This window comes from Staurois parvus, unplaced genomic scaffold (genome assembly GCF_062004578.1).
Source record: "Staurois parvus isolate SC_StPar_1 unplaced genomic scaffold, SC_StPar_1.0 ptg000894l, whole genome shotgun sequence".
NCBI classification, from domain to species: Eukaryota; Metazoa; Chordata; class Amphibia; order Anura; family Ranidae; genus Staurois; species Staurois parvus.
The window spans coordinates 826,299-838,362 of record NW_028318690.1 but is presented as its reverse complement, the minus strand read 5'-3'; the positions used below and the strand labels follow the sequence as shown (position 1 = coordinate 838,362).

The 12,064-nt window shown below is 43.2% G+C and overlaps 1 protein-coding gene across 4 annotated transcripts in view; it reads right to left on the bottom strand.

Moving 5' to 3' along the window:
• The window catches only part of MARCHF8 (membrane associated ring-CH-type finger 8), a 371,537-nt gene that overhangs the window by 109,815 nt on the left and 249,658 nt on the right, over positions 1-12,064 (bottom strand). Inside the window, exon 3 of one of the 4 annotated variants that reach the window (XM_089656189.1) lies at positions 4,273-4,401. The exons of 2 other annotated variants lie outside the window; for them this stretch is intronic. In XM_089656189.1, coding sequence (XP_089512315.1) covers positions 4,273-4,401 — 129 coding nt within the window. Of the gene's footprint in view, positions 1-4,272; positions 4,766-12,064 lie in introns of those variants that run through there. One more of the 4 variants, XM_089656187.1, reaches the window with a different exon arrangement.

Sequence of the window (12,064 nt, the reverse complement as noted above, 5' to 3'; positions counted from 1 at the left end):
ATTTCAAGCAATTGTTAAGATATGATCATAATTCACAATCCTAAATTATTGATCGCATCTCTGTATCCAGCATGTAATCTCATAATCCGATTGCTCAAAATACAATCACATTCATGAACAGAGTATGTCTGTGTTTCTGCATAATTAAAGTGGTTCTAAAGGCTGAAGGTTTTTTACAGTCATGCATTCTATAGAGTTAAAAAAACCTTCAGTGTGCAGCTCCCCCTTCAGCCCCCCAATACTTATCTGAGCCCCATCTAGATCCGGCAATATGCAGGAGAGCAGCGGCTCTCCAGGGTCTCCCCCTTCTCATTGGCTAAGACACAGCAGCGGAAGCCATTGTCTCCCACTGCTGTCAATCACAGCCACTGAGGAGGGAGTGGGAGGCGGAGCCGAGCCACACACTCTATGTCTAAGGCTACGTTCACACTAGCCTTGTTTTCAAGTGGCAGAAAGGCGTTTGGGAAGACTTTTTACCGCTTCCCAAATGCCAATTCTGCCCATTGCAGCACATGGTGCTGTTCTAACGGGAGCGTTAGCGTCGCGGCGAGGCAAAACAGACGCCTCTGGTCGAGTCAGGAGGCGCTGAAGCCTCCTATTCTAGTCTATTGTGCCGCTCCGCAAACGCCCGGCGTTTGTGACGCGGTTGCGGGGCGTTTTCGGAGCAGTAACACCATCCAAACTTCATTATAGGCGTTTGTGGGGCGTTTTTAATGCTCGGCAACCGCCGCTGAACCGCACATGCGGCGTTTGTGGAGAGTTTGCCGAGCATTAAAAAACGCTCCGCAAACACCGGACCAACGCTTGCCAAATGCTATAGGGGCGTTTGTCAAGAGTTGGTAAAACAGTCAAGTGTGAACGAGCCCTCATAGATACAGAGAGGCGGCTGGGGAGCGAGCACACAAGTGCCCCCATAGCGAGCAGCTTGCTCTGGAGGCATTCAGCAGGGGGGAGGAGTCATGAGCGCTGGTGGGGGACCAGGGAAGAGGAGGATTGGGGCTGCTATGTGCAAAACCACTGCACAGAGTAGGTAAATATAACATGTTTGTTAATGAAAAAAAAATAATCTGAACCTTTAGTATCACTTTAAAAGTGACTGATAATTTTCCACCCTGGCCAATCAACTCAGATTGATCAAATCTGATACAAATCGAGTCTAAGGCCTCATTCACACGGGTGTACTTAAGTGTACCCCCAGGTGAGGGCCGGGTGGAATGCACAGGGGTTCCGTGCATCCACACGCAAGCAGTCCCATTCATGTCAAATGGGATGCAGCGGCTGCATGGGCACATCTGCTGCTCCCAATTTAGACAGCTATGAGGGTGCATGTCCCTGAATGTACACCGTCTGCAATCAGGGGCCCACACCTGCGCCCAGGGATGCTATGGCTATTCAAATGTTTATGGATTCAGTTGTTTTGATCAAATCTCACATTGATTGAATAATAAAGTCAATGCAGGCCACCACAAGGATGGATACTACATATTATAAAGCTCTAATGTTGAACCAGGGTCACCAAATATGGGCAGCACAGTGGTTAAATGGTTAGCACTTCCTCCTGGCAGTACTAGGGTCGTTGGTTCGAATCCCAACCACGGCACCACCTGCCTGGAGTTTGCATGTTCTCCCTGTGCCTGCGTGGGTTTCCTCCAGGTACTCCGGTTTCCTCCCACACTCCAAAGACATGCTGGTAGGTTAATGGCTCCTGTCTAAATTGGCCCTAGTATGTGTATGTATGAATGTAAGTTATATATGTAAAGCGTTGCATAAATTGACAGCGCTATATAAGTACCTGAAATAAATAAACAAGCTTTTCTAACCTTAGGACATGTTATACACAGAGAACAGTACATTCCCATCCTGCCTGTGAACTCCTGCATGCTACAGTTTCATTTGGAGAAATCAACTAACACCGGCCCCCACCTTCTTTCCTGGATACAATCTGAGCAGGAGACACTACAATACTGATACACATAACAGCTCGGAACAGACAGGAGATGATTAGTGATACCAGACTTGTGTTTTCTTGTTTTGTCCATTGTCTTCCATCACAATGATTCCCTCTATCAATGGGAGTGTGGCTATATTGTGTGTTTATCCCTGCTAGGATTCCTGGGTGCTTCTATTCATAGGCAGTACTTTACGTATTTACATATATACACAGTCTAAATGAGTGGGGAACAATTCCACTTATCAGCTATCCTCCCTATCCACAGGTAGAAATAAAAAAAACATTTTAGTCACAATAGGTTTTTCTTAAAAGGAAAAGAAAGCTAAAATATAAAACAGGTACAAATAGAAGTGTTGACAATACCAACCAATCAAAACCTTTTCTTTTGTGGGAAAATTTACAGCTGGAATCTGATTGGTTGTTATGGGTAGCAACTTCTCTCCAGGCAGCATGACAGCTGGAAAGTTAGTGGTTGTCACACTGAGCAGCACCGTGGCTTACTGATTAGCCCTTCTGCCTTGCAGCACTGGGTCCTCAATTTGAATCAAGTCCAGAACACTGTCTGCATGAAGTCGGCATGTTCTCCCTGTACTTGTGTGGGTTTCCTCTGGGGATTTTAGTTTCCCCCTCACACTCCGAAGGCATGCCGGCAGGTTAATTGGCTCCTGTCTAAATTGGCCCTGTGTACGTATGCATGTGAAATAAGGAACTTAGTCTGTAAGCTCCTTGAAGACAGTGACTAATGTGCATGTACAGTACAGTATGTAAAGCGCTGCGTAAATTGCAGATGCAATTTAAATACCTATTAGAAACAACAACTGATGCACAGCTAGACACAAAAGGTACCAGTTACCCTGTACTACATAAATGGTGTAAGAAAAAAAAAACAACTATAGCTGATAGATAGACATACTAGACACAAAAGGTACCAGTTACCCTGTACTACATAAATGGTGTAATAAAAAAAAAACAACTGCTTTTTATAGCTGATAGATAGACATACAACTAGACACATAAGGTACCAAGGTAGCTTGTACCAGGTTCATATTTAATTATTAATGATTTTATTGCTTGAACTGGACGGACTTTTGTCTTTTTTCAGCCAGACTAACAAACTATGTATATTTGTGACCAAAGTAGCTAGATTTCAGAGCTGCAATTATGTTCCAATGTTCAGAAATCAGCCTCCTGGAAAGATGTTAGGCGCTGAGCATAGTTTTCTTCTATTACAGCAGATACCATTGATGTCCCAATATTTATTTCCTAACAGGTGACATGACTAAACCCTCCTAAACCCAGCTCCGAGTTGTCTATCACTTGTGATAACCTCAGCTCTAATCCTAGTCCTTTAGTAGGCAGCTAGACGTAGCCTAGATCCTGCAATGGAAGGATGAAGTGAGCGGTGTTGGACTGGGTGATCAGAAGTCCTCCGGAGCCGATAACGGCCAGTTCTGGGCCTGCGTTCCTGGCATCTACACTAATTCGGCACATACACTAATCCCCAGCGAAGCATGTGATCGTTCTGCTTCTCTCTGGGGATTTCACACAAAGCCAACAGTTTCTCCGTGCTGCAGTGATGTCATTATTTTCCTCTAAGGTTACTAGCATCTACAGCACAAATAACAAGTCCAGGTCCCACCGGGCAACCACGGTGTACCTTTGCATCATCTCACCTATCACCGGTGCCTTTTGTCACCTCTGCCACCTCGCACTGCGTGACACCAAGTGCTAGCATCCACCTTAATTAGGACAATAAAGACAAAGAAAGCAGAAATATTCTCTAGTGCCAATAACATTTCATGTCTGTGCAGGGCAAAAGCGGGCAGCGCAAAAGCGATGTGAACAAAGAGCCTTTGTTTATGTTAGGAGATGATCTAGGAATCCCCAGGGACCTACAATGTGAACGCTGAACTCCACTGCTTTCAATTACCGTACAGTTCCACATAAATAATGTGTATGTCTATTGTACACACGGCAAAAACACTAGATACCTGTATTATCGGGGAGTCAGGTGACTACGATGGTCACCAACACAACTTTAAAATACAAACAAGTACTAGCGGGCTAGATGTACAACAACAACAACAAACACGTAATTAAAATAAAATATAATACAGAAAAGGATAAAATAGGAAGCACAACACACAATTCAAGTCATCAGCAATTTTGCAGATAAACAGCAACAGCATGCAACGTGCTAAAAATAACAGGCCCACCACTTAGGTAAGTAGCAGCATTTGCGTGTTGTACCCTTGGATCCAACTGACAGCAGTTAAATCATAAATCGGAGAGATTTCTTTGCTGACAAAGCATTCCCCTACCTGAAGCTTCATTTTCCAGCATGAATGCATCAGTGTATCCTTATTAGAGCTTCCTCCTCTTGCATGACTCCAGTAATCCCGACTAAAAGGATGAGGACTGAGCACATCTGCTGTCTGCCCTACATTTTCCTGGAGAGGGAGAGGGGGGAAAAGTTGACTTGCCCGGGCTTGTTACAATCTAGCTGGGCTAGCAGAGAGGAGAGTGGTCCTAGCACACTTCCTCCAGCTGATTCTTGTGAGACCAGGCAATGGATGAATAATGTATGTGCTTCTCTTTATCCTCCTTCAAGGCCTGCTGCCCCCGCCTCCAACTAGACATTTCAAATACTACACCGTGCTTTCGTGAGCTGTGAGGTTACAGCCAGTCCTGTGCTGGCAACAGCATTAAAAATGCAGCATCCAAAAGAGACAGGCGATAGCTACCCGTGCACGCGTGCCGAGGAGAAAGCAGAATAACCGGCACAGCTGCTATGGTGTCACAAGTGTCGTGTTAACGAAAAAGGTATTGTGACACGAGGATGCAATGCAAAGCAGAGGACGGTGTCAACTCACACCAGGCAATATCTGAGCCAGCTATAAACAGACACCAAACACACGACGCATAAAACATGCAAACTGCAGGCAGGTGGTGCCGTGGCTGGGATTCGAACCAACGACCCTAGTACTGCCAGGCGGAAGTGCTAACCATTTAGTCACTGTGCTGCCCTGTGATGACAATGCGATAGTATCAAACATGAAAATATGACGGCAGAAAAAAGTCTATGTATAAAGGCTCGTTCACACTGTGCGTGGTGACTCGTGTTTTTTCTGGACTTGATGTGCGTCTGCATTTTTCTGCACCACACTGGATGGAACCACATGTCAATGCACTGTGCTGCTGTGCAGTGACATGAAGGGGTTTATTTACTAAAGGCAAACAGACACCAAACACACGACGCATATCGACGAAACATGCATTATAAATGACATGCAAAAAATAAGCAGGGACTCTCCAGTTTTTTGCATGAGATTTTTTTACATGCTTTGTTGACATTTGCATCAGAAATGCATTATTTTTACATAAAGAGCCAACTATAAAAATATCAATTATTTCAGGTACTTATATAGCGCCGTCAATTTATGCAGAGCTTTACATATATATTGTACATTCACATCAGTCCCTAACCCTCAAGGGGTGTACAATCTAAGGTCCCTAACTCACATTCATACATACACATACTAGGGCCAATTTAGACAGAATCCAATTAACCTACCAGCATGTCTTTGGAGTGTGGGAGGAAACCAGAGTACCCAGAGGAAATCCACTCAGGCACAGGGAGAACATGCAAACTCCAAGCAGGTGGTGCCGTGGCTGGGATTCGAACCAACGACCCTAGTACTGCCAGGCGGAAGTGCTAACCATTTAGCCACTGTGCTGCCCTGTGATGACAATAGTATCAAACATGAAAATATGACGGCAGAAAAAGTCTTTGTATAAAGGCTCGTTCACACTGTGCGTGGTGACTCGTGTTTTTTTCTGGACTTGATGTGTGTCTGCATTTTTTTGCACCACACTGGATGGAACCACATGTCAATGCATGGTGCTGCTGTGCAGTGACATGAAGGGGTTGATTTACTAAAGGCAAATAGGCTGTGCACTCTAAGTGCACTTGGAAGTGCACTGCAAGTGCAGTTGCTCTAGATCTGAGCAGAACATGCAAGGAAAATAAAATAAAAAAAAAAAAAAAGCATTTTTGCTTGCACATGATTGGATGAAAGAAATCAGCAAAGCTTTGCCTCATTTCAGAGCTTCCCCTCGGATATAAAGTAACTGCACTTGAAGTGCCTATGAAGTGTACTTGCAGGTGCACTTGCAGTGCAAAGTATTTATTTATTTATTAGGGTTCATGCACAGGGGGTGTTTGGAAAACTCTTCTGAAAGATGAAAACTGACTGCTGGAAAACGTAGGTTAAAAAACAGCAGTTTAGCCGCGTTTACATACCACATTTATGTGTGTTTATGCGCGTTTGCGTTCAGATGCGATTTTAAAAGATAACCTCAGGAGACCATCCAAAATGCCCAGAATGCACTGAGTAACAGTATATAATTAACTATTTCAGACATTTTGAGAGAAATAGAGAGCAGAAGCAGAGAGAGTAGTATATGTTGAGATTATCTGTCTTTTCTGGTTGTCTTCACTATGGATCCCATCATGAGCATAATGCTCATACCATTTTTTCCTTCACGCGAAATCTGGAACTGACTGCATAGGTGTACCGGGTCCATTTGAATACATGGAAAATGCTTTGCATGCATTTTTGATAATGAAAAAAGGCTCTGGACAGCATCTGGATATGGAACAGTTACAAAACACTTATAAACGCAAATGCTTATAAACGTGGTTAACTGCATTTACACGTGTTTACAAGTGTTTGAAACACTGGTAAAATGTACTCCTGAACACCAGTTTGGTGCGTTCCATAAAACGACTGTAAACTCAACTTCCTGTAAAGGACTATGTGTACATGAACACATAGGAAAACATTAGGGAGAGTTCAGGGGCTGCTGAAAAAACGCGAACAGCACCTAAACGTCAGTTTAGCACCTGCAGTGTACATGAGCCCTTACAGGTACTTATATAGCGCTGTCAATTTACGCAGCGCTTTACATATACATTGTACATTCACATCAGTCCCTAACCCTCAAGGGGTGTACAATCTAAGGTCAATAACTTACATTCATACATACACATACTAAGGCCAATTTACACAGGATCCAATTAACCTACCCAGGGCCACTGTTCGATATCACGGGGGCCCCGTATAGCCTACCTGACAGCCCCCCCAGCGCCAGAGAAAATATCTAAATAATATTTTTATAGTAAAAATACACTAAAAACATTATTAATGTACACAAGCCCAACAAAATTCCTGTTAAATATAAATTATAAATCTGTTCATAAATAAAGCTGTATGTGTAATTGAGGTCTTGGGGCTCATTCACATGGGTGCTGTGGCCTGTAGAGTGGGAATCAGTGGTTTGTTTTTGTGGCTATCGCCGTTTGCAGGCAACCTATGTTACACTATGGAAATGCTGAAGGTCATAATTTGACAAGCATATGAGTGCAGGTGTACAGCCCTGAACACATACAGTGAGCATTCAGGGCCACTTCCCCACGCCTTCACACCTGTCAGATTAAAATCTGTGTACATACAGCTGCTGTGTCCCCATAGTGTAACAGGTGGCTGCAGCCACATGAACATTCCACTCATTCATGCTGTACAGGACAGAGGACCTGTGTGAATGTGGCATTTTTTACTGTTTTTTTCCTCATTCCATTATATTCAATGGGCTGCCTAACATGTGGGAACATGCAAAAATACTGCAGGCATATTATTTTAAAAGTGTGTTGCACCTAACCGCACAGTAGTGTGGTGCCATGCGTTTTGGTGGCTGTGAATGCATCTGTGTTTACTAGACGTGTGGAGGTGCAATTAGTATTCATGGTATCTGCGCACATCTGAAAAGGGCACAGCGTTTCTTTGCTGTGCTGGACAATACGTGCTCTTGCATGCATTTCTGCACCACAAATGGTGTGAACAAGTCCTAAGGGCCAGTTCACAGTATAGAAACGCAGTCTAGATGTGTTCCAGATGTGTTTTTGCATGCACATTTTTGCCAAATTTTTAGCATGTTCCGGTGCGGTTTTTAGCAGTTTTTGGCGCGTTCCATTGTGTTTTTTATGCATTCTAGTTCATTTTTCCCCCCTCTCTTTTTCTTCAATTAGGAACATGTACATTTCAATGAATTATTGGTGCATTGCAGTGCGTTTTACCGCATTACAGTACGTTCTGTGCAGAAAAAATGCAGCATGTTCTACTTTTTTTTCTGCAACTGGAACAGCAAGCACTGATGTGAACTATGACATTGACAATCATATAACTTACTTTCTGTGAGTTTTGGATGCAGAAAAAAAGCAAGTGAAACGCATGTAATGTGAACTGGCCCTAAAGGTTATTAAATGTAAGGGAACGGGACTGACCAGGAATTGTGAATTCAATCAGACTAGTGGTGAGATACAATTAGGAATCTTATAATAATGCGAGATCTGAGCTGTAGGTGATAGGAAATGAGACACATTAACTAAATAAAACAAATATAAAGAGCTGAGCGGTGATATATAAATTTGCAGATGGAACAGGTGATGACCGGGAGGGGGATCAAGTTGTATAAGGAGAGAGGTTTGTAGCAGTGAACAGAAAGGGATCAGCAGTCTGAGGGAGAGAAAAGAGACAAAGTTGCAATCAAATATAAACAAAAGGAAACTTAAAAGTGTCAAACTTGTGGAGCAGAGCAGGAGCGCAGCTAACATTCACAACACTGAGCCCATGTGTGATAAAATGACAGGAGGATAACAATGGAATTTAGCAGCTGAAGATGGGCTTGTCAGCTGCCCGGGGCCCCCCCCCCTCTGCAGCTGGGTCTGGGCCCCCCCTACAGGAGGGTCAGGGGTAACCCCTTATCAGCGGCCTTGAACCTACCAGCATGTCTTTGGAGTGTGGGAGGAAACCAGAGTACCCGGAGGAAACCCACATAGGCACAAGGAGAACATACAAACTCCAAGCAGGTGGTGCTGTGGTTGGGATTCAAACCAATGACCCTAGTACTGCCAGGCAGCTGTGCTAACCATTTAGTCACTGTGCTGCCCGAAGTACATTTACCTTTAGTAAAAAGTTTCACTATGTAACACTTCTAATAAAGTTCAAAAGCACATTGCACTGCTCCTTGCCTGAGCTGTTGCTGCATTAGCCTGCACGGCTAAAGCCTAAAGCGTATCTAAACCCAAAAACAAAAATTTTATATATTGCAGCTTACTAATCATTAAATGTGGTGGCTGCATTAGTTTTCTTTTCGTCTTTTTTTTTCATTTTCATTTAGTGATCCAGCCAGTAATACCTCCTGTCTTAGGGTGTCTCCGCACTAAGGGGGAGCAATAGAGACACCTTTGACAGCAGAACTTGTAACCTGTGAAGAGGGTAGTGTTAATCTAGGTTCACACCTATGTGTTTTCTGCAGCTTTTTGCGGAAACACACAACAGTCCATTTAACATGATTTCCTATGGGACAGGTTCATATCTCACCCAGTGCATATTTTGGAAAGGGTCAGGGAGTTTTTTTAAACACAAAACATTGAGTTTTTGGTTTTATAGACTACAATGGAGATGCTGCAGAAAAGCAGGTAGTGTGTTTTTAAAGCATTTTTATCTAACAAGAAAAAAAACCGCAAAACACATCAAAAACGTGGTAAAAACGCATGTGCAAAAGCACAAAGCGTACTTCAGGAATGGATCAAACACACACTGCATAGGTGTGAACCTAGCCTTAGGCAAGACATAGATGATTCAATTTTCTTTCCTACAACTACAAATAAAAACACTCAACCCCTCCGCAGCACTATTGTGTTCTGCTGGCAGGGAGCCTTCCCTGCCGGAAGAACACAATGATCACTCCTAGCGGCTTTAGCCTCTGTCAGTAATCTCATGTAAAAAATCTGAAAGGCTGGTTGTCCCCAAGTCAATTGATAGATCGACTTCAGTACAGTCAGCCTGCCCATAGATGGATCGAATCCTTCCCAGTCCCTGCTGAATCATCCGAGATTCGATCCATCTATGGACGGCTGTAGGAGCATTGGCAGATATAGATGGACCTAACTAACAAATATAACTTAAACTCCAGCTAACACTCTTTATGCACTCCTTTTGATATAAATGTTTTACATAAATTATTTAAAGTTTACATTTGTAAATACCTGTCAGTAATAGATTGTTTGTCTCAACCCTTCAACTGCCACATCTGCTGGACAGCTTGGTCTGTTAAAAGAGAAGTGCGGGAGTACAGAAAAAATAAAAAAAATCATACTTTCCTAGATGGCTGTAGCACTGATTCCAGCTGCAGCTGCACCTCGCTGGATCTACCTTGAGAACTGAGAGATCAAACACCGCTGATAGCTCAGGTCTCCCCCCCACACACACACACTCTGAGCAGAGAGCTGTAACTGACAGTCACTGGCTCTCTGCTCTGCCCCTCCAGTGCTCACTAGAGTGCTGGACTGTGGAGGGGGCTGGGGGAGCTGGCTCAGACTCTTAGCACCATGCTGAGAGGCTGAACCTAGCTGCCAGTCAAGGTATCTACTGTAAAGGTATTACTGTAAAGTAAGGATCTTTCCCGAGCCTGGACCACCTGATGGACGGTAGTCGACAGCAGGCTTTAGCCCGCTGTTGGCTGAAAATGGGTCACAAGAATGCAGAAATGCAGAATGCAGGCTGCACTTCTGTGATCCATAGGAGAAGTACAGCCAAAAGAGCTTTGCCTATACTTCTCCATTAAAGAAAAACAACAGACTGAGCCCCATTTCACTTCTGGGAGTTCTGCATGTGTCTTTGCACCCAAGGATGACATTATTATACAATTTTCTTGTTCAATTTTTCTTTAGATTTAACAAAACCATATAATATGAAGTTAAACCTAAACACTTTCAAATTTGTATGCAATCAGGCAGGCCCTTTCACTACATAGTTTAGGGGGAAATCTAAAGCAGAGGTCTCCAAACATTCTAAACAAAGGGCCAGTTTACTGTCCTTCAAACTTTAGGAGGGCAGGACTGGCCAATGGGAGTAGAAAAGGTCCTGATTTCAGTGAGCGGAATGGTGCCCCATCAGTGGTGTCATTGGGAGGAGTCTGTCCCACCATTGGTGTCATTGGGCCCCATTGTTGGTGTCATTGGGAGGAATTGTAACCTTCACTGGTGTCAGTGGAGGGAGTTATGCTCCATTGTTGGTATCGGTGGATGACAGTGCCCCAAGGGCCAGACAAAAGCAAGCAAAGGGCCACATCCAGAGACCACTGATCTAAAGGAAATTGAATAAGCAAAATGTATAATTTATGGCCAGCCCAAGCCTACGCTCAGTAGCTCGAAGCGTGACAAAGTACAGCATGAGTTTTCATTAAACTGTGTCGGGTGTTTTTGGCCCCACCACCTGTAATAGACGTGCCTGGAAATGTGCTACAGATTGTTTTTGTGCAGCTTTACACGTGCTTTTTTGAGCCTGAACAACTGTTACCCTTTGCTCTCATCCTCCTCTCTGCCCACCCAGGAGCTGGCATACATGCATGTATAGGTGTGTAAAATCACTCAAACAAAAGACACCTGTAATAAACACTTACTAGGTGTGAATGCAGACTTACAGGCTAGACCAAAAGGTGAAAAAAAAGGAAGAACAAAAGTGAAAAGAATAAACGAATGCATCTTCCACATTTATGGATTGGGAAGCTACAATATACATTTTTGGTTTTTGATTTATTATGCTTTATATATAGGAAAACATATATTTTGTCCAATTACACTCCTATATTGGAAACAACTATGGAAGCAATAATAATATTGTTGTGTTACAAGAGTTTGTAAGTCACGGAATTCAGAGGACCTCTAATATCTGTCTTAGGCTGGCCATACATTATACAATTTCTTGAGATTTTTGGTTTAGATTTACCAAAAAACATATAATAGGAGGTCAAAACTAACAGCACTTTCAATTGTATCCAATTAGGCAGGCTCTTACACTACATAGTTGAAGGTAAATCTAAAGGAAATTGGGCAGAAATTGGACAGATAATTGTAAAGTGTATGGGTAGCCTTACTCCGCAGTGTGGAGCACAATAAAGAAGGTCGTTATTTGTTAATTGTTATTTGCAGGCTAAAACAACAATCAGCTTACAACTATTCTTTTAAGCCCAGTACACACAATGAGAATA